The sequence below is a fragment of the Macaca mulatta genome, chromosome 5, assembly GCF_049350105.2.
Source record: "Macaca mulatta isolate MMU2019108-1 chromosome 5, T2T-MMU8v2.0, whole genome shotgun sequence".
Classification (NCBI taxonomy): Eukaryota; Metazoa; Chordata; class Mammalia; order Primates; family Cercopithecidae; genus Macaca; species Macaca mulatta.
In genome coordinates this window covers 78,037,620-78,061,502 of record NC_133410.1, presented here as the reverse complement: position 1 = coordinate 78,061,502, position 23,883 = coordinate 78,037,620, and the positions used below count along the sequence as shown (strand labels likewise).

Here is a 23,883-nt window from a genome sequence, read left to right as displayed (position 1 = left end):
CTCCTTTTTTTAGCTTATGCTTAATTCTCATTGGATATATTTTCCCTACATAATAATTTAGAACTTGTTTTAAGTTTTTGTTATTTCTTTATTTGTAATAGTAGCTACCCCAGTTATCTCTGCAGCATAGGCTTAAAGTCTAAGAGACTGTATGACTATCAGATATTATGGCAACTAGCCTGTTTTAGTTTTCCACACCACAGACAAGGATTATATTTGGACCAGCACACAAAGGGTGACAAATTAAGACTATATTTATGCCCAAATATAGAATACAATAATCACATCACATGTTGTGTAACTCAGAAATTAATGATAAGTGCCTGGCCTAGATGCAGTGGTCTCTAGTACACTTCCAGGCTAGCCTACATTCAAAATGCTCCAGCTAGGCCAGAAGGGGAAAAGGTGGATTTCTAGTGAAGATCCTGAGGTCCAGATAAGGGTTTTGTTCATTTCTCTGATGAGGATCTCGCCCTAGTGACTTTCTTCTGTATCCCATAGATAAGGAGAGATGGTCTGATTTATCTACATGATATCTGCATCTATATTTTGGCTAATCCAAGTGTCTATGACATTTGTCAATATAGCAGTCACATATATAACAGCTATGTGCCTTGTCTTTCTTATATTCAGTGATTTACAAGCATTATTAATCCATGAGGTATCAACTATTATAACCTCCACTTTACACGTGACGTTTAGCAAGAGTAAGCAACCTGCCAAAGGTCACGCAGTACGTGGTGCAGCAGTGACTCAACCCCAGGGCAGCTAGACTTTACAGCCCAAGTTCTTAGCTATACATATACTTAGCTCATACATATACTACACCTCCACGGTATTTCTCCTCTGATACTAATTTATAACTCAAAAATTATAATAAGATTGAATTCAACAAAATAATTTAAGGTAACACTCATACCAGTAAAAAGAAATCCCTGCTCTGTACAGAGTAGAATTTATGGTTGGCTAGAAAAAGGAGGAAAGAGGTACTTGCTTAAGTTCCAGAAACTCTAGTCAGAGACTGAGAAAACAGGTGGGCAGGAAGTAGGCCACTCACTCTGTCCAGCAGTTCTGATAACTGGGTATACCCAAAGGCAGGTCTAAAGTCTTCCAACGACTGAACAAGGGAAGAAAAAAAATTGCCAACCAGGACAGCTTTCCATCTTTGTAGAGATTTAAACTGTACAATAAGCTTTGTGAATTTTTCACATCACTCACAAAACTGTTCACTTAATGCTTAATTTCATTACATGAAAGTAATGAGTTTGAAGCAGCTTTCCCATGGCGAGAATTACCTGTAAAAACTGTTGCGGTGGTTGGGTCAGCTGAGCCTGAGATGGTTGCTGAACTGAAGTGAGCTGCTGCTCCTGGGAGCTCTGCTGCTGCTGCTGCTGCTGCTGCTGTGTTACTGACAATGTCTGTGACTGTTGCTGTTGTGTAGCAAAAGTAGGATATGCAGTCACCACCTGGCCCATGAGCATAGTACTAGGTACCATGACTGCCCCACAAGCTACAGGAGCAGTCACTAATTTGGTCACAAGTTGTTGACCTTGAGAAAATCTGTTAGAAGAAAGAAGGAAAAAAATTGGAGTCCAAAGTACAAGGTATACATCATAAAAGGCAGTGGAGTAAATACTTACCTAAGATAATACCCAATGACATTGCCAATTTAGTTTTTCAAGGTCTGTATATTCCTACTTTGTTTCATTTTAAAAGATTCCCTTTGGTATAACAGTAAAACAATTCATACAGCAAGATCAACGTGTAACAAAAATACAAAACATTTTTGGATATCCACATTCAAAAGGATAAAGTTAGATCCTTACCTCACATCATAGACAAAGATTAACTTGAAATGGACCAAAGACCAAAATATAAGAGCTAATGCTATAAAACTCTTAGAAGAAAACATAGGCGAAAAGCTTCATGACAATGGATTTAGCAATAACTAGCAACTGACATTAGCAGTAATTTCTTAGATATGATACTGAAAGTACAGGCAACAAAAGAACAGATAAACAAATAAACTGGACTATATCAAATTAAAAATCTTGTGAATTAAAGGGCACTATCAACAGAGTAAAAAGGTAACTCTCCCATCCCACAGATGGGAGAAAATAACTGCCTATCATCTTTCTGATAAGGGATTAATAACCAGAATGTCTAAGAGCTCCTTCAACTCACCAACAATCAACCCAATTAAAAAAATGGGCAAAGGTCAAACTTGAACAAACATTTCTCCAAAGAAGATACACAAATGGCTAATCAGCACATGAAAAGATGCTCAACATCACTAATCATTAGGGAAATACAAATCATAACCACAACAAGAGGCTACTTTATACCCATCAGGATGGCTATTATAAAAGACAAACAACAATAGAAAATGACCAGTGTTGGCAAGCAAGTAGAGAAATCTTGCGTAGTGCTGGTGGGAATGTAAAAATGGTGCAGCCACTATGGAAAACAGTATGCAGTTCCTCAAAAAATTTACTATAGGATTACTATATGAAGGAATTCCACTTCTGCTTACATAACTCCCCAAAATGAAAGCAGGGACTCAAAGAGATATTTGTACACCCATAATCATAAGCAGCGTTATTCACAGGAGCCAAAAAGTAGAAGTAACCCAAGACTCCATTGACAGATGGAATGAATAAGTAAAACACAGTAGAGTGGAATATTACTTAGCCTTAAAAAGGAAAGAAATTCTGACAACTGCTGTAACATGGATGAACCCTGAGAACATTATCCTAAGTAAAATAAGCCATTCACAAAAGGACAAATACTGTTTGATTCCATTTATATGAGGTACTTAGACTAGTCAAATTTACAGGGACAGAAAATAGAATGGTGGTTGCCCAGGACTGGGGAGAGAAGAATGGGGACTTGTATAATGGGTATGGAGTTTCTGTTTGGGAAGATGAAAAAAGTTCTGGAGATGGTTAGGGGAGATGGTAACAATCGTACTCAATGACAAGGAACTGTATACTTTAAAATGGTTAACATGGTAACTTTTATGTCATTTGCATTTTTCCACAATAAAATTTTTTAAAAATCTATAAAAAAAAGAACCTTTTTCTTTTTATAAAATTACTAGGTACCAGGGAGTCAGATACATGTGGCACATGATTCATCTGCTATACTGGCACACAGTTCAAGAATAAACAAAGCTATCATAATGTAATTTTTTTAAACTCTAGGTTTACAGAAGAAATTCACACAAAATTGTATCTTATAAATATAATTCAAAACCAAATGACATTCTAACAGTGAATAAAACTCCTCTCAATTTATGAATTTATCAATGCAGCATAGCATCTGCTGTGCTAGAATTCATTAATTTTTCCCTCTTTCCCTGCTTCCTTTTGCTTATTGAAATGAAAGAACAGTAACACAAAAAAATGATGCTTCTTTGTGGAACAATATTATTTCCATTTGCCTTTTCTGTGAGATGAAGTTAGTTTATAACATTGGTCATTACAGTGAGATATGACTCTAACATAGATGTGGCATGACATAACTGTACTTACAAACTGTTTAAAGTATATAATATTACACTTAGTACAGATCTTGAAAATACTGTATTTTATATATTACACAACCAAATACTTTAATGCAAAACTATAAAGAATTAAAATTGTCCATATTAAGAAAGTCCAAAGAAATAAGTAATATTTACAAAGTACACTTAGTCACAGAAGTGCTAGGTGCTGATTTCTCTGTAATCTTAAATGAAATTAACATCTGAATTAGCCCATGGCTCACTGGTAAATGTGATAAGAACATTTTCTTTAATCTGCTTTCGTGTAACTCACACTTCTGCAGCTTTGTATACACGACTCCCTCTGCCCAGAATGCTTCCCTAGACTCCGTGCCCACACCCACACCAAAAGCCAAGCTCTCGAAGAGTCCGGGCAAGTATCTCTGCCTTAGTGAAGCTTTCCTGACCACACTGTTATTCACCTGCTTGACTCAACCCATGAAACTGCTTACAAAAACAAAACAACAAAACAAAAACAAAAAAACAAACAAAAAACTGCTCACTTCCTCCTTTCTCTTTAGAATACTCTAAAGTATTCATCATACCAAATAATACTGATTTGTTTATCTTTCTATTGCTTTTACTAGTCTGGTCTTTCCCTTGGGGAAGGGACGATGCCATATTCATCTAGGTAGGCCTTCAAATGTTTACTAAGATGTGGTTTCTGTCCTCCTCCATAGATAGATGTTCAGGGAAACGCAACTTAAAACCACAGTTAAATATCACCTTACCCCAGCCAGACTGGCCATTATTAAAAAGTCAAAAAACAATACACACTGCTGGTGGGAATGTGAGATTTCTCAAAGAAGTAAAAGTAGATCTACCATTTGATCCAGCAATCCCACTACTGGGTATCTACCCAAAGGAAAAGAAGTCATTGTATCAAAAAGACACCTGCATACATATGTTTATCGCAGTACAATTCACAATTCCAAAGATATGAAATCAACCTAAGTGCCCATCAACCAGTGAGTGGATGAAGAAAATGTGGTATGTATACACCATGGACTACTACTCAGCCATAAAAAAAGAATAAAATAATGCATTCTGCAGCAACTTGGATGGAGGTGGAGGCCATTATTCTAAGTGAAGTAACTCAGAAATGGAAAACCAAATACTATATATTCTCACTGGTAAGTGGGAGCTAAGCTATGGGTACAGCAAAGGCATACAGAGTGATATAATAGACTTTGGAGGAGGATGGTGGGGGTGAGGGATAAAAAAACTATATATTGGATAGAATGGGCACTGCTCACGTGATCAGTGCACTAAAATAAGTCATAGATGGTTGTTTTTCCAGAGCAGGCCACAAAACCTTTCTGCAATAAATGTTTAAGCACTTGAGCATTGAAATGACGACACCAAGTTCTGTGTTCAGAGCTCCCTCCCTCATCACCTTAGCTAGCTAGAGACCCCTTGGCTAATTACTGAATATTCACTTTTTTCTTATCTGGGAAATAAAAGAAGGCCCTCATTTACATTTTCTTTTAATAAATGACAATTTGAGACAACATATTTTGAGCATTTAACAAACTTAAAGAAGGTAAGCTACCCTAACCACTGTTACTACATGGACATTCTCTAGCATCTATATTGAAAAGACAAAAGCTTCACAGTGACACAGAGCCTGTCATAAACCTTTTCTAACAATGTGCTGTAGAATCTGTATTCTATAATATCTTGCAGCATATTTTTGGACAAGAAACAAAATTTGTTGTTACCCTTTAATTATGAAGTCTTTAAACAATGAATAAATTATGTGTTTTTATTTCAAATTTAAGAACACTGGCTGCAGTGAGCAACACATTAAAGTCACATTAAAAAATTTGATTAAAAAATCAAATTATTGTTTTCTAATTAATCGGTTTACAATTTTCAAAATAACAAATGAAATATGACAACTACCTTATCTGCCTGTCCTGAGTGAATGTAGTTACTGCAGCACTCTGGGTGCTGTTTTGTGGCATACTAGATGGAATCTGGACCATGCTTCCGGCTGCAGGCTGAGAAATCACCATAGTGTTATACAGTGGGGCTGTAAGAGTGCTCTGTGTCTGACTGGGTAGAGATGTTTGCTGACTGTGCCCACTCAGTACATTTTGTTGACTCTGTTAAAAATAAAGAGAGATTTTATAGACAGATTAACTGAAAATAATCATTTGGGAAGTATGCTAGAATTCATCATTCTAACAATATGACAATATGACAGAGAAAGAAGTGGCAGGATATATTACTCTGGGAGAAATATAACCACAAAGGAATGACTCATGGTAATTGAGAATGAATTAGTCTTGAATATCTTGCTGGAAGGTAAGCTATGACTTTAGAAAGAAGTGTGACTATAATAGAGATGATATAAAATATACCCGAAGAATTTCTGTTAAATGCCCAAAGTGAATAACTAATTAGTGGGTATTTTGCTATTTTTCATTTAAATCCTTGGGATTTACAGTCACAGATGTACAATAATTGCCAATATTTTCTGGAATAGTCAATAAACCATTACTGCCCCCTCCCCCAACAGTCTATTCTGCACCAGCAGGCTTCCTGGTCAGCCTCTTGAGCAAGTCATACCTTTTTAACATACAGAAATAGTCTAAGTTATAGTAACTTGGTATAATTACTAGACTACATCTTTAAACAGATTGTGATATATTTTAAAGCTCGGCTGGGTGCAGTGGCTCATGCCTGTAATCCCAGCACTTTGGGAGGCTGAGGTGGGCGATCACCTGAGGTCAGGAGTTCGAGATCAGCCTGGCCAACATGGTGAAACCCCATCTCTAACAAAAATACAAAAATTAGCCCGGCGTGGTGGCGGGTGCCTGTAATCCCAGCTATTCAGGAGGTTGAGGCAGGAGAATCGCTTGAACCCAGGAGGCAGAGGTTTCAGTGAGCTAAGATCATGCCATTGCACTTCAGCCTGGGCAACAGGACGAAAACTCTGTCTCAAAAAAAAAAAAAAAAAAAAAAGCTGAAAATATTTGATACTAACATGATTAGCACAAAACATTTTCATGATCACTTTCAATGCTGTACTTTCTAAATATGATTAAATTTTGAAATGATATTTTATCATTAGAGCTTTATTTCTGTTTCAGCAATAGTGTGCATTCCAAACACTGACCACTCCATAGCCCGCTGTGCTCAGTAACATTACCTGAGTTGATGTACTACTCTGTAAAGTCTGTTGTTGTATCATGTGCTGAGTTGTGCCAATGTGTCCAGTATTCATTCCACTTTGAATCTGGTTAGTAGGAACAACTTGGCCTTGCATATTTATAGGTGCAAGTTGCTGGATGTTAGATGAATTTCCAGAAGAAAGTTGAACAGAACCAAAATTCAACCCAGGATTTGATTGCTGCAAAAACATCTTTAAAAATAAAGATTATGTTAAAATGAGCTTTGTAGATTGAAAAGAAGAATGAGAGCATTAAAAAGAAGGCAAAATCAAGCTACACGAGGTCGGGAGATCGAGACCATCCTGTCTAACACGGTGAAACCCCGTCTCTACTAAAAATACAAAAAACTAGCCGGGCGTAGTGGCGGGCGCCTGTAGTCCCAGCTACTCGGGAGGCTGAGGCAGGAGAATGGCGAGAACCCGGGAGGCGGAACTTGCAGTGAGCCGAGATCGCGCCACCGCACTCCAGCCTGGGTGACTGAGCAAGACTCCATCTCAAAAAAAAAAAAAAAAAAAAAAAAATCAAGCTATAAAGTACATTTAAAAAGCAAGTAACAAGGTTAAGTCACTTTGAAGAATTAGCAATAAATAATTAGTGAATAAAACACGAAACTTCATATTCAATCTTTCAGTTATTTTAATTCTATGTTTCCAATTGTTAGAAAAAGTGTAACTCGGTGCTACTCAGTCTGTGGACTGACAGCTCTGTATCACTTATCATTTATACTTTATAACATCAGACAGAAGTAGTTTTCACTCCGTTTCCCTTTACCAAAGTCATAGTCTCCTGGAGTGGTCCTGCTGGTTGGTCATGTAAGACTAATTTGAATCATACATACTGGTAGTTTAATAAAAATATTACTGATGATTGATTTATAAATTCTGTACCCAAGAGGTACCTAAAACTTGATGTAAAATATAATTTTTATATTATGGATTCAAACTTACTAAAATTTGGACTGGTAAAAAAGATGACTGGAGAAACAAGGATGTTGACAGAAATACCCTCAGGAATGAATTATCTTTAGAGACTGTAAAGTATAATCATACTGAGTAGGTAACCAGTGAATATTTAACTGAATTGATAAAACGTATCTCTTGCATCTCACTTTTAATTAAGAAAAGTTAACTTTGCTAGAAATCCAAAATGTGAATGGGATGCTTTGTTTGTGTTCAAATATAACAATTACCTGCAGCCCCTGGCCATGGACCATCTGAAGTTGTTCTTGAATTTTTCTTAGTTCTTCTTGTTGCCGATGAATATTTGCTTCTATCATGCGTGTCCGTTGTTCCAACTGGTCTTTCAGATGTTGCATGGCTCCTAATTGAGCTGAAAACTGAAACTGAAGTACCACGTATGGCAAAAGTACAAAATATTTTAGAATTACTTACTCCTTATAATTGTGCAATGTGAAAAGTAAGCAGTGTAACATGAGTGAAGGATGCTATGCTGATTATGCCCCTTAGTTCCTAATCCACCCATCTTGCTCTGCTTTGTGATATTGGACCTGGACCTTCAAAATATTTCTCCTTTGCCAGCAGGCACAAAGTTATCCACATCAGTAGGTGGTGCTGGAGGGACACTGCCAAGAAAGGTGCTCAACTCCTGGTTCTGGTGCTTTTCCTTCTTGCTCTTATGTCGGGAAGCCAACGGGAAGCTTCCCAGTTAGCCTTGTCAGCTTCCCGGCAGGTGGCTTTCCAGCAAGTCTCAATGACATCCTAGCGGGCAGCTTCCCTGAAAGCTTTACCAGTACCCCAGCTGATGCTTCCAGCTCTCTAGCTCTAATCTGCAGCATGTCAGTGAACTTCTCTATTACCCCGTTGCTATAGCCACATCTGCCCCAAGAAGATCTGTGTCTTAGCCTGGCATGGGGGGAGAGGAGGTCGGCAGTTTGGGGGGAGTCTTTTAAGTATGTTCCTTCCTTGGGTACTCTCCATCTGCCTTACAGAGTGGTTGCTCTCTGCATCTGCTATTTCTATATTCTTTTTTTGTTTGTTTGTTTGAGATAGGATCTCCCTCTGTCACCCAGGCTCACTGCAGCCTTAACTTTCTGGGTTCAAGAGATCCTCCCATTTCAGCCTCCCCAGTGGCTGGGACCACAGGCATGCACCACCACACCTGACTAATACAAAAATGTATTTTTTGGCCAGGTGTGGTGGCTCACATCTGTAATCCCAGCACTTTGGGAGGCCGAGGCAGGTGGATCACGAGGTCAGGAGATCGAGACCATCCTAGCTGACACAGTGAAACCCTGTCCCTACCAAAAAATACAAAAAAAATTAGCTGGGCGTGGTGGTGGGCGCCTGTAGTCCCAGCTACTCTGGAGGCTGAGGCAGGTGAATGACACGAACCCGGGAGGCAGAGCTTGCAGTGAGCCGAGATGACGCCACTGCGTTCCAGCCTGGACAACAGAGCGAGACTCTGTCTCAAAATAAATAAATAAAAATTAAAAACATACATATATAGTTGAAATAGGGTCTTCCTATGTTGCCTATGCTACTCTTGAACTCTCTGGCTCAAGCAGTCCTCCTCCTTCAGTCTTCCAAAGTGCTGAGAATACAGGCATGAGCCACCACACCTAGCCTTATTCCTATATTCTTTAGGTTCTCTTTACTTCTTTTAGGAGTTAATCTGTGTTACCGTTAATACTTTTTTATATTATTCCTGTTCAAATTTCCGGTATGCTTCTGGCTTCTGACTGGATATTGACTGATTACACATACACCCTGGATTTACAAGACCTGAGCTCATATTGTGGCTATCACTTACTGGAAAAAAATTTAACTACTTTTTTTTTTTTGAGACAGAGTCACCCAGGCTGGAATGCAGTGGTGTGATCATGGCTCATTGCAGCCTCAACCACCCAGGCTCAAGCAATCCTTGCACTTCAGCCTCCCAAGTGGCTGGCATTACAGGCATATGCCACCATGTCCGGCTAATTTTTTTTTTTTTTTAAGAGATGGGGTCTCACATGTTGCCCAGTCTGGTGTTGAACTCCTGAGCTCAGGCAATCCTCCCACAAGCCACCGTGCCCAGTCGTATTTAAACTTCTTAGCTTCATTTTTACCCCTTAACAAAGGAAAAAGTAGTCTGCACCTGGAGTTAATTTGTATCAATTTCTGTCATCCCTAGAATGTCCTCTATGTGTACATGAGTAGAATTACTCAAAGTTGCAAAAATCTGACAGATAACCAATAATAATATTTTCACTTCTATCTTCAATGGAAACTATCCTCAGGTAAGTATAGAACATGGGCTTTTAAAGACTAGGCAAGTATGAATGAACAAACACATACATGAATGAAAATAAAATTATGTTTTCAATCTTATTTCTCTGTTTTATTTGAGTCATGAGCAGCTCCTATTTTCTTCTACTTATAATTTAGCCACATTTGGTGATTCATCTCTTAAGTCTACACAGGCTCTTTAATTATTCCCATGAATTTTCAGTACATGATACAGTGTAAAAGCAGGAAGAGTTTCTCTTTATTGGAAGGAAATCTGTCTTAAAGAGTCTTAAAGTAGCCTCTTACAGTGAACTGTATGTAAAAGCGAGAAATGTCCTTCCCATCCAAAGCTTTTTAACTCCATCTTGAATAGTTTGTATTCGGGATACTAAATTACATTTCAGAGCACACAACTTTGATTTCGGAAATTAACAATAACCAGACCATATCATATATTATATTATACTAGCTTGAGAAAATATAAATTAATTTAGTACCTCAACTCCCTCAAGCTTTTTTTTTTTTTTTTTTTTTTAAATTAGACAATGTGTTATAATTATGGCCAAGCATGGTGGCTCACAGCTGTAATCCCAGGACTCTGGGAGGCTGAGGTGGGCAGAATGCTTGAGTCCAGGAGTTTGAGACCAGCCTGGGCAACAGGGTGAAACCCCGTCTTTACTAAAAATATAAAAATTAGCCAGGTGTGGTGGCATGCACCCGTAGTCCCAGCTACTTGGGAGGCTGAGGAGGGAAGATCGCCTGAGCCCAGGAAGCAGAGGTTGCAGTAAGCCAAGATAGCGCCACTGCACTCCAGTCTGGAAGACAGGGTGAGGCGTTGTCTCAAAAAATTAAAAAATAAAAAAGTTACATTTATATCATACAAATGTTATTTTATTATAACTAAAGTTATTTGTACCCTTGGACAAGCATTATATTGCTATCACTTAAAGGATTTCTATCAAGTACAAAAAGAAAATAGTAACAAACACAGAAGGCAGGATAACAGGAAGTAAAACCACAGAACTGAGGGAAGGCATTTGGTTTTATTAGTGAACAAAATGTGAGATATGAATGCTTACTAACATTTTTGACATAGTACGTATCTTTTATTTCATGAAAATATTCCCATAAAATGTTAAGAAATGCTTTAGAATCCTGAGATTAAAAAACTAATAATATAGAAAGTACGTATCTCCTATCATATATGTATAACTTAAATAACCATATAAGATAGACCTTTTTTTTTTTTTTTTTTGGAGATGGAGTCTCACTCTTGTTGCCCAGGTAGGAGTGCAGTGGCGTGATCTCGGCTCACTACAACGTCTGCCTCCTGGGTTCAAGCGATTCTCGTTACTCAGCCTCTCAAGTAGCTGGGATTGCAGGTGCCCGCGACCACACCCGGCTGATATTTGTATTTTTAGTAGAGACGGGGTTTCCCCAGGTTGGCCAGGCTGGTCTCGAACACCCTGCCTCAGGTGATCCACCCGCCTCAGCCTCCCAAAGCGCTGGGATTTTAAGAGTGAGCCACCACGCCCGGCCCAGAGAGAGCTATTTTTAAAAAAATACTGTTTTTACCTATTATTAATGATCATTCCTTGAAATCAAGACCTGCTAAGTTAAGGTATATTTAATGCCAAACAAAACAGAAAAGTTGAAGAAAAATACTATTTCTCCGTAGTATTTTTAATGTGTTTGAGGCACTGAAAGAGTACAGAGTCATAAATTACAAGTTGGGAAGTTAGGCTCCAAAGTAACGCAGCATCACTTTTGGAATTACTCCCCCCTTTTCTGGCTACTTTCCACTTTCAGGCCTCCTTCTGAACTTAGGCCAAGAAACAATTCTAGAAAGTTTTCCTTCACTTCCTCAGATTGCATTAAGGATTCACACAATGTGCTTACATATCAACTTATATACCTTCAGCACAGGCAATATAATGTGGAATTGTAGTTATCTGTCGTTCCCTCTAGATGTAATGGTTTTTTAGTATAGATATTATATTTGTACTGTCAGCATCTGCAATGCCTGTTACACACAAGGAACTCAATAAATACTGAAAGAATGAATATACAAATAAAGTTACTCAATTCTTCCAGTATTCATTGGAACAACAAAATGCACAGCTACATTTCATCTTTAATATCTTTATGTCTATAGTGTTTCTCAATGAGGGAGTGTTATGGCATATTAAGCAAGACAATTCTTTGTTGTGCAAGACTGTCATGCATCCTGAAAGATAATTAGGATTCCTGGACCATGCTCACTAAGGGCCAGTGATACCCCACAATCATTACGACAACCAAAAATGTCCCCAGATATTCTAAATGGCCCCAGTTAAGATTCACTGCATCTGTAACTATAATTATATATGTGCGTGCGTGCGTGTGTGTGTGTGTGTGTATGTGCTCCTACCTCGGCCTCCCAAGTAGCTGTGCTTACAGGTGCTTGCCAGCAAGCATGGATTTTTTTTTTTTAATTACATTAGCTTAAAAGCAATTTATCATTTTCAAATATGCAACTGAAACAAAAACCAAAAAATACCTGGGACATGCCTTGTGGAATTGGTAAATTTGTAGCTTGAGACATCACTGGCTGTGTTAATGATGAACCAACAGACTGGGAATTTATGGACTAGAGCAAAACAAAAAATAACACTGAAGTGATTCTCATTCCCATACATGAGTACTTCCAGCAGAAATATCAATATGATATTCATATTAATAAACTTACCATTTGCCTCATATTTTTGTTAGCTGAATACAGTTATGTCTTCCCGTCTATACTGGAAAGGCCTGTTCCCTATTTATATTTTATTTTCCAAGGAACTTCCTATAGTACACCTTGAACAAGCTCTCAATAAAAGCTGGTCAGACTTAAGACAATAGGTACTTGAACTCAGACATAAAACAGTTATCAATTATGAGCTTTCCACAATTAAAAAAAAAAAAAATTTTACTTGAAAAATAATTGAAAGGACTGATACACATGACAACCACTTCACACAAAAAAGGGAAGTCTTGAGCGTCACATATCAGTAACTATTTTGATCTTTACAAAGAGGGGTAACAAATCAATGAATTTCTGAAGATTTAGATCATTTTTTCCCCTCTTAATAAATTTTTATTCAGAAGAATATCCACTGAAGAGCTTACCTGACTACTAAATGATGACCTTCTTTGCACCATCTTCTCATGAGCTGGTAAATGCTGCCTGGGCGGAGTGCTCGTATCTGTCGGGATCTTGGTTGGTGTTGCTGAAGTCATTCAACAAAATCAGAAGAGCATTAGTACTTTGTAAAATATACTTTTTAAAGATTAATCTCAGCCGGGCGTGGTGGCTCAAGCCTGTAATCCCAGCACTTTGGGAGGCCGAGACGGGCGGATCGCGAGGTCAGGAGATCGAGACCATCCTGGCTAACTCGGTGAAACCCCGTCTCTACTAAAAAATACAAAAAAGTAGCCAGGTGAGGTGGCGGGCGCCTGTAGTCCCAGCTACTCGGGAGGCTGAGGCAGGAGAATGGCGTAAACCCGGGAGGCGGAGCTTGCAGTGAGCTGAGATCCAGCCACTGCACCCCAGCCTGGGCGACAGAGTGAGATTCCGTCTCAAAAAAAAAAAAAAAAGATTAATCTCAAAATGCATTTCAGTTAATAAAAATGGCTTTTGAATTATTTTTCCAAACCATTCAATGAAAGTGAAGTCCATGACAGATGATTCAATATAGTTACTTCTATCTTTTTATGAGCACAAAGAAAATATTTTAAATAGGAAAACTTTAAATACAAAAAGTTACTAATTTAATGACAATTATACAAGTCTTCATAAAGAGAAGACAATAAAAAAAACTTTCAAAAAGCAAACCTAAGAACACTTACTGGCCCTACAGTAAAAAACACAATAAATAGTTGCCTTTCTTTTTGAGGGATGATTAAAAACACCACCACCACCATTACCACCTACACATTTTAATAGGCTACTTGAAGAACTTAATTCTTTGCTAAAAGTGGGCAACGTGCCTTTAACTCACTGGAAAGGTTAATATATTTCAGAAATGTAAAAACTTGTAATTTTAAAGAAGCATTTGATGAGAAATGCTGAGATAACTAACTAACAGTTTAGTTACTTTAAAGAAGTCTGCTTTGAAGTAAGGGTACTCACAGGAAGGGTCTGAGACTGCTGTGTGAGATGATTTTCTTGAACTCCGAGAAGAGGCAGAAGGGGTTGGGCTATGATCAAACCTTTCCAATGCTTCCTTGAGACTGACTGTGTTTATACGATTGTCTGACCCAGAATCTTGGCTCTAAGGAGACAGAGTAAAATAAATGTTTTCTTGTGGTTCAGTTCAGAGATCTCAAATTCACAATACTGTTATCAACAACAAAAAAATCAGTTTTTGTCTGTAACAAGGCAAAAGTACCTGTATGTACATACATATGTAAAGAAATGAAAATTTATGTGTTATAGCCAGAAAGTTTTGGCTTCATTTACTATTTAAAAAAAGCAGAAGAAGAATGAAGTTGGAATCTCTTACACCGTATGCAAAAATTAACTCAAGACCAGGTGTGGTGGCTCACACCTGTAATCTCAGCACTTTGGGAAGCTGAGGCAGGTAAACCACCTGAGGTCAGGAGTTTGAGACCAGCCTGGCCAACATGGTGAAACCCCTTCTCTACACCAAAACTATAAAAATTAGCCAGGTATGGTGGCAGGTGCCTGTGATCCCAGCTACTTGGGAGGCTGAGGCAGGAGAATCCCCTGAACCGAGGAGGCAAAGGTTGTAGTCCCCCGAGATCCTGCCACTGCATTCTAGCCTGGGCAAAAGAGCAAGACTCCATCTCAAAAAAAAAACACAAAAAAACAAAAACAAAAAATCAACTCAAAATGAATCGCAGACCTAAACGTTAACAGCTAAAACTATGTAACACTTAGAAGAAAACATAGGGGAGAAAGCCAGGTGAATGCCTGTGATGCCAACTACCCAGGAAGCTGAGGCAAGAGAACTGCTTAAGCCCAGGAGCTAGTGTCATAGTTTCATAAAGCGACACTAATCTTTCCCATCACCAATGTTTCTTTCTCCATCATCTCCTTCTCATCTGTATACAAACATGCTGTTATTTCTTTCAACTTAAAAAAAAAAAAAAAAAAAGCAAAAACTTCCTTTAAGCCCACTTTCCCTTCCTACCACTGCCCCATTTCTCTTCTCTTTGTAGCAAAACCCCTCCCTATTCACTGTCCCTAATTCCCCCATCCTGGAAAATTCTCTTTTAAACCCACTCTAATCATGCTTTCACCCACACTATTACTCCACAAAATCTGTTATTATTGATCACCAATGAATTAAATGTTAAAGTCAATGCTCAGTTCTCAGCACTCATCTAAAATTTAACTTATTTCAGCTGAATCTGATAAAGCTGATCATTCACTCCTCACTGATACTCTTGTCTTCTAAGTAACTACCTGGTTTTATTCCTAACTTACTAGTTATTACCCCCCTGTTGTTGACTCTTCCTTGTCTCCATCACCTGTTAATACTGGAGTGCTCCAAGACATACCCATCCCCTTGGTGATCCCATCAAGACTCATGATTTTTTTTTTTTTTTTTTTTTTTGAGACGGAGTCTCATGCTGTCACCCAGGCTGGAGTGCAGTGGCCGGATCTCAGCTCACTGCAAGCTGCGCCTTCCGGGTTTATGCCATTCTCCTGCCTCAGCCTCACGAGTAGCTGGGACTACAGGCGGCCACCACCTCGCCCGGCTGTTTTTTGTATTTTTCAGTAGAGACGGGGTTTCACCATGTTAGCCAGGATGGTCTCGATCTCCTGACCTCGTGATCCGCCCATCTCGGCCTCCCGAAGTGCTGGGATTACAGGCTTGAGCCACCGCGCCCGGCCAAGACTCACGATTTTTAAACCATCCACACACTGAAGTTTCTCAAAAATATCTCAGAAGGACCTTGTCCCTAAACCCCAGGTGGATCATGATGCTGGCAGTAAATATGGTGAGAAAGTAGACAGAGCTAGAGTGTATTTTGGAAATAGGGCAATTCAGGATTTACTAGGATTGAATCTTTGCATGAAGGAAAAAGAAGGATAATTAATCTCTGTATTACTTAAGTTTTCATAATGGTCCCCTAATCAAGAAACCCTAGATTTTAAGAACTTTTCTCAGAAAATAATGTCTTTTACCAAAACATACTATATCCTCTTCTTCTAAACATACAAAACCTCTTTCGAAAAGTTCTTTCGGATCTATGAAAGCAGGGAAGTTGTTTGCATTATTCAATGCTGTATTCTCAGCATCTAGAGCCATGCTGGGTAGAATGTACCCATTTGTTGAATGACTGGATGACATCCACCATACTGTCCCCTGGAATGCTGCCTATTTAAGCCAAGTTTTATATAGATTTTTGACTCTTTTCATTCCACTTATTTTCTGCAGGTCCAAAAATACTGTGGTAGGCAACTTCTGACATGGCTCACAATTCCTGCCTCCTGGTATTTGTGCCCTTGTATAATCCTCCCACCTTGAGTGTGGGCTGGACCTACTGATTTCCTTCTATAATGAATAGAATAGACAAAAGTGGTGAAATATCAATTCTGTGATTAGGTTACAAAAGACTGTGACTTCCAACTTGTAGTTTCTCTCCCTGGCTCATCTTGCATGCTTGCTCTGATGGAAAAGGTCACCTAGAAAGGAACTGAGGATAGCCTTCAGCCAGTAAGAAACCAAGGCCCTCAGTCCAACTGCCCATGAGGAACTTGTGTGCCAGCAACCACTAAGTGAGGTGGAAACAGATTCCACCTCAGTTGAACTTTGAGATGACTGTGGCTCCCACCAACACCTTGATTACAGCCTCATGACAGAATCTGAAGTAGAGGGCCCAGCTAAACTGTGCCTGGATTCTTGATTCACCAAACTAGGAGATAAGAAGTGTGTTGTTTTATATCACTAAATTTTGGAGTTAGTTGTTACACAGCTACAGATAACTAATATACTACACTTTTGACCTGATATAACAAAAAAGAAACCAGAGTTCAAATTCTGACTATAATTTCCCAGCCAGTGTCTTTAGGGGAGATGTTTTTCCCCTCTTGAAACTCCAATTTCAGTATTTTCAAAGTGGGGGTATTATCTACCAGATAAAAGTATCTGAAGTGTAAATTATATTTCATAATTCATATAAATAACCTAGCCAGAGACTAGTACATCACTGGGAATAAATGGTAGTTTTAATCTGAGATCAGATATGTCTCTCATCCAATTTTCTTTTTAGAGGCAGGTGAGACTCTAAAATACTAAATTAAAAATAAGTAGTAAAGTAATCATATCCCTGTTATAAGTGAGGAAATAAAGTATTTGAAAAATAATTTTCCTATTAATTTTCGAGTTTCATCTTTCATTGGAGAGAAATTAAAAATCATGTTTTTTAAATTGTAAGAAACATACTTTGTCAGCAGCTGTCTCAGGAAGAGACTCTTCAATGCCAAGTTCTCGTCGTCTTTCAGCCCTAACTTCTGCATAACTACAAATGGAAAAAATAATCAAATTTTAGTGTTTGGTCATTCATTTAAAATACTGCACAGTTGTAACTATTTAGTGTTATGTGTCTCATCTGCTCATCTAGACTATTTGCTATGTGCTATACAAACCTAAAATATACCTGTAATGTCTTAATTTAACTTGCATTTTTCTAGGTATCTTAAAGTTTCAAACACTGCTGTAAATGATCCATAACCCCACAATACTTAAATTAAGAAAAACTAAGTAAAGGAAGTGTATGCTTATCTACCTACAGTTTTCCTTTTACATGACTGACACTGCTACATAAATGACAGTAATAACTTCTGCTGTAAAGCGCAAAACTTGTATCAAGACTTATATATCTATAGCATTCCTATATTTATATATAATGCTTATAGCAACACTGAAAGGATGTATCAGAAGTTGAGAAAAGAGCACTTTGTAGTTCTTTAACAAGTTACGCATAAAAGTTACATTGCCAAAATCATCATAGGATGTTACAATAATTCAGAAATTCTCTAAAAGAATTATTACCTTACTACAGTGTGAGTACAAACAATAAACTCTGGCCTTGAATTCCACTGATGGTAAGTGATATAATAATGAGTCTGAAGCCAAATCCACTGTTGCCCTTTAGTCAGGAACCTATAATAACATGATTTGCCTTTCCCATATTGCATTACTAAAAGGAAAATAGAAAAATATTTTTTCTTTAATTCATATTAGTTACAAAGAATCTGTTTTTTAACCAAAAGTTATCATTTACATTTAAGTTTACATACACTATTCTTTTTCAGGCCTTTTGATAACATATATGTCAATATGAAAATGTTATTCTTTAGAGCTAGTTTAAGGTCCCAAGCAATGATCAGATCTTCCACAGTGCCCAACTCAGAGCTAGTCACTGCTGATCTTACAATCTTTCCATACACAATTAACTTCCAAATACTTAAGAATTCACACTGCTGACTTCCTCCTGCCTAGATACACAGAGGGTAATAACAATAAATAATCACCCCTGAGTTTTTTCTCCTAGCTACTCTGGCAGGTACAGAACCTTCAAAGTATTTAATTTTAAACCTTAACTAACCAAAATCAAAATAACTTCACTGTCTAAAGTAACTGAGTGCAGTAACTGCCAAAACATGTGCTGTAGGTTTTAAGTTCTGAAGCCTTTTAACAGATATTAAGCAAAAAAAATGGGTTTTGGGCTGGGTGTGGTGGCTCACGCCTGTAATCTCAGTACTTTGGGAAGCAGAGGTGGGCGGATCACTTGAGGTCAGGAGTTTGAGACAACCCTGTCCTACATAGTGAAACCCCATTTCTACTGAAAATACAAAAATTAGCCAGGCATGGTGGCACGTGCCTGTTATCCCAGCTACTCAGGAGGCTGAGGTAACAGAATCACTTGAACCCGGGAGGTGGAGGTTGCAGTGAGCTGAGACGTGCTACTGCACTCCAGCCTGGGTGCCAAAGCAAAACTCCATCTCAAAAAAAAAAAAAGGGGGGGGGGGAGTTTGTAGTTAAATTAATTTGGGAAACTTTCTGTTAAATAGGTGTCTTCAGTTTTCTCAAAACCTACAGTATGCTAATGCACGTGCAGATTCTCTGAGGGATTATGAAGTGTTTCCCTGTCTTCCTTGACTAAAAAGTCTTTTTTGTATGGACCAATATTTGGTGGAACAAAGCTTAGGAAATGCTGGTCAAGGATCTCTCAATCTCTCCCCCAACTCCCCCTACCTCGCCACCACCGCCTCTTACTCTCTAAGGTGGAAATCAAGGTCTACAAACAAACTTGCTATCCAAAGTTACCCAGCTAGTTAATACAGGTATCAGCTCTTTACACGACATCATGGCACTTAATGCCCACATCTTTTGTGCTGAAATGACTTTACTCTGAAAATTTTCCATAGAGTTAATGCTATTATACAACCTGCTTCATTTTCATACACAGAGGTTTATAAAAGCAGCATAAAATGTCATGAAAAAGTCTAAAATATCTAGTTAGGTTTTAGTGACCACTCAAGAGGGTAAGCATCTGGGAGGAGGATCAGAGAAGCAAATAAAACATATCATTAAGACAAACCTCATCATTAAAACAAACTTCTAAAATAAATACATGTGATAAAAGAGTCGGCCTAAGCTCCAATCCTGTCTCTGCCACCAATGAGCTATGAAATTATGGGTGAATTACTTAGCCTTACTGTGTTTTCAGCTTACTCATGAAGACAATAATAGTATCTACCTTTTAGAACTGTGACGGAGAATAATGGAGGTAATAGATGTAAAGGATTTAGAACAGTGCCTGGCACAAAGGATGATAACGCTCCTGCTCTAACAACAATAATAATAAGCAGGTAACACCAAGCACTTACTATGAGCTTTCTAAAACAGATTTTCCAAACATGTAGCTAGCTCCTGAAAAGATTCACATGCCTCAAAATCAAAATTTAGGAAACAATATTCCAAAAGTTTGACATATTACAATTTTCAAAAGAATCTACTTCTCTTACTCCAGATATAGAGCTCACATGCTTCAGAACAAGGTGTATCAGATGCTATATTATGAAATTCTACTTATTATAAAAATAGGAACAAGTTGATCAATGATTCCCACTAGATTGGTTATATACACAGAGCAAAATCTTTTAGTACATTTCAAAAATATGAAAATGATTATAAATCTGTGTCTTAGACCTATAATTTCAGGATGCGACTTCTGTTTATATAAAAGTTATTATCACCAGAAATGTTAAAATCTACTTACAGTGCTCATGACATTTCGCCAAATTCTCTAGGTCATCCACATGATAGTAATCATAGCCTGATGTTCCCAGAACTTCAAATGGCAAATATCCTATTATAGGTGGTGCCCTAAATTACACACAAAAATCATTATTATAAGTTTTTCCAAATAAGAAATATTCCAACTAGAAATAAAATTGGGTGGGGGGAGGTTTTATTTTTCAAAAAATGGGAACAGGTTTCAAAGTCCTAATTTAAAAAAGAGTTTCCCCTTGAAATCCATTAATTTTAAGAATTATATAACATGACTATTACCTTTCCATGGAATTAAAAAAGGAATTACCTGTGATCTAGAAACAGAAATTTCCATTCTAAACTATGTCTTGATGTAAACTCTTCATTGGGTTCTTCAACAGTGCACATTTCCTACAAACAAATAATTAAAATTTATAAATACTTTGTGTCCTTAAGAATATTAAATATTGCTACATATAAAAATAAAAGTCATGGCCAGGCGCGGTGGCTCACACCTGTAATCCTAGCACTTTGGGAGGTTGAGGTGGGCAAATCACTAAGGTCAGGAGTTCGAGACCAGCCCAGCCAATATGGTGAAACCCCATTTCTATTAAAAATACAAAACACAGCAGGGCACAGTGACGGGTGCCTGTAATCCCAGCTACTCAGCAGGCTGAGGCAGCAGAATCACTTGAACCCAGGAGGTAGAGGTTAAATAAATTGTCATTACTAGATAACTTTTCCTAAACAAGTTAGTTGTTTCTATGTATGTATGTATATGTTTACTTATTTGTTCAGACAAGGTCTCACTCTGTCACTCAGGCTGGAGTGCAGTGGTGTGATCTCAGCTCACTGCAGCCTCAACATTCCGGGCTCAAGTGATTCTCCTGCCTCAGCATCCTAAGTAGCTGAGACAACAGGGATGCACCACCACACCCGGCTAATTTTTGTATTTTTATTTGTAGAGATGGGGGTCTCACTATGTTGTCCAGGCTGGTTTTCAACTCTTGGGCTCAAACAACCTGCCTACCACAGCCTCCCAAAGTGCTGAGATTCTAGGCATAAGCTAAAATGCAGGCCCTTCTAAACAAGTTAATACATTTTACTTTTCCAGTACTAAAGAATGTGGTAATAAATAACCTTTAGATGCAAGATTTTGGGTGGGTACTTCTCACTCTACACATTTTCCATTCACACATGCCTATAAACACTTACTCAAAATTCAGACCTCTCTCCTGAATTACAGATCCTTATTTCCAACTATCTGAATGTCCTCACACATCTCAAATTCAGTATGTCCTAAAATAAACTAATTGCTTTACTCCTCACACCCAGTCACACAATCTTCCATATTATTCTATACATGTATGGTGGCCAGTTTCTAGAAATCTGATAGTTAAAACATACTTTCATTTTTACCTTTCACCATCTAAGTGGCCACTACTAAATCTTTTCCATTTCATCTAAGTATTTAAAAAATCAATTCCATCTCATCCATCTTAAGTGCATTGGTTTAGACCCCTGCCATCACTGATTTGCTACAGTGTTCACTAGTCTCCCTGTCCTTCAACTCATCTTCTCTTCTAGGGCTACAATTACCTTACTAATACTCAAATATTATATGACTTCCCTGCTAAAAAAACTTTTAATGGTTCCTTGTGCTAAACTCTCTTCAGCATGGAGAAATAAACAAGAAATAAATTTTATTTCTGGTTTCTGATTACTTTTGTAGCCTTACCTCCCACTATCTCTTCCCCCTCCACACACTAACCCTAGACTCTAGTCATACTAAACAATGTATTCCATCCTGCCTCTGTGTCCCTGAATGACCTGCAGCACACTGTAATAGTTGTGAGGTTGGGCTTTGAGAAAAAAATAATTATTAATTAATAGAATCAAGTCCCAGTTTCATCACTAATAGCTGAGACTTTGGGCAAGTAACTTAACTTCCCTAAGCCTCTGTTTCCTTATAATGTAAAATGAGGGATCGTAATAGCATCTACCTTATAGGGCTGTCATAAGAATTAAATGAGATAATGCATGTAAAATATACAGCATGTAGTAAGCACTCAAACGTTAACAACTATTATTTCATAAGATTAAAACAAACAGAGCAAGACTGGTTTAAGATCTTCTAAAAATTCAGTACTTTGTCCTATACTAAGATGTCTCCCCAGATTTATCTGAGACAGTGAGACTCATCTCAAAATAAAATGCAAACACAGTTCACTGAAGTCTCGACCTCCTGGGCTCAAATGATCCTCCCACCTCAGCCTCCTGAGTAACTTGAGACCACAGGTGTGTAACACCATGCCTGGCTAATTTTTTGTATTTTTTGTAGAGATGGGGTCTTGTCATGTTGCCCAGGCTGGTCTCAAACTACTGGGCTCAGGCAATCCTCTCACCTTGCCCTCCCAAAGTGCTGGGATTACAGGCATGAGTTGCCTCGCCTGGCCCCGCCTAAATTTTAAATCTTAGCCTGGCTGCCTCTTTCCAGTCAGTTTCTAGTGGTTGAACTATTTCACTTTTCCACTTCCCTACTAATCATCTGTTTGTGGGGCCCAGGAAATAAAAACAAAATACTTAATTTTACATTTGAAAAGGTAAGTTATATGTAGTAAAGAGTCACTTGTACATTCCAAATAAAAATTTAAAAGTGACCTTCTAAAAATAAAGATTCCAAAAACCTAGATTTTTGGACTTTCCCTTTTAATAATGAACCATACACAAAAGGATCCTAAAATCTTCCACAAAAGTGGGGCATATTGATATATAATAATCACTGGTTAACTGCAAAGGATATATACTAAAAAATTAGTTATACAGTTTAATGAGTGTCTTGATAACTTGTCATTTCAAAAGTATTATCATGCATATTTAATGACTCAAAGCCATTCCACCTCAATGTCTGCAGAAAGTTTCAGGCAGTTCTCAGCATATGAACTGCAATCCCCTTAGGAAAATAAAATTAGAAACATACCTTGATGAACTGAGGTGTAGCTAACCTGACAGTAGCTACAAAACAAACTCTATCTTCATAAGACGGCCTATGTGTGCGTTGTATAGTTCCTTCAAAACCATTGTGTGCTGAAGAGGATACTAAAACAATAGGGAAAAAGGTATTGTGAGTTATGCAAGCAAAACCTAGTTGTTACTGATATTCAAACATCTATGTCTTTAAGAGCAGAGAAAAATAACAAGTTGAAACACATTGTGAGAGAAGCATTTTAACTCACCACTGTTTAAAGATTTGAAATTTCCTATAAACTTTACATATTCATAGGTAGATGGCTCCTTTGGGTCTATTGTTCCTCGGAGCATATGACAACAGAATTCTAACTGATTTTTTGCTGAAATAAAGAGATTTTAAAAATCACATATTTGTGATATAAAACAATGATATACCACATAAAATAAGATCATAAAAGCTGTGTAAGTTTACAACCATTATTTTCCCCAACAGAAGTCGTCAATGACATTTAGTTCATAAAAGCAGAGTAACTTCAGGACAGGACCTCACTTTGTCTTTAACAGGGAAAACAGATTTTCTGGTGCAAACAACTTAATGTTTTCCTATTTTTATCTCTTCATCCTTTTCCTTCTTTACTTACTTTCAAAGGAAAGTTTTGCTTCATGTTCTAAAGCTAATCCTTCCATCT

General features: G+C 37.8%; 1 protein-coding gene across 18 annotated transcripts in view; it reads right to left on the bottom strand.

The window, feature by feature from the left end:
* Nucleotides 1-23,883, bottom strand: part of CLOCK (clock circadian regulator) — a 121,231-nt gene that overhangs the window by 9,055 nt on the left and 88,293 nt on the right. For all 18 annotated transcript variants that reach the window (XM_002804105.4, XM_078003571.1, XM_015138682.3 and 15 more), the window contains 13 exons: nt 23,461-23,574; nt 23,205-23,323; nt 20,553-20,635; nt 20,232-20,338; nt 17,999-18,146; nt 17,390-17,465; nt 14,104-14,245; nt 13,101-13,201; nt 12,490-12,579; nt 7,913-8,065; nt 6,702-6,914; nt 5,450-5,652; nt 1,296-1,560 (listed from right to left, as the gene is read on the bottom strand). In XM_002804105.4, the coding sequence (XP_002804151.4) occupies nt 1,296-1,560; nt 5,450-5,652; nt 6,702-6,914; nt 7,913-8,065; nt 12,490-12,579; nt 13,101-13,201; nt 14,104-14,245; nt 17,390-17,465; nt 17,999-18,146; nt 20,232-20,338; nt 20,553-20,635; nt 23,205-23,323; nt 23,461-23,574 (1,814 nt within the window). The remainder of the gene's footprint in view (nt 1-1,295; nt 1,561-5,449; nt 5,653-6,701; nt 6,915-7,912; nt 8,066-12,489; nt 12,580-13,100; nt 13,202-14,103; nt 14,246-17,389; nt 17,466-17,998; nt 18,147-20,231; nt 20,339-20,552; nt 20,636-23,204; nt 23,324-23,460; nt 23,575-23,883) is intronic.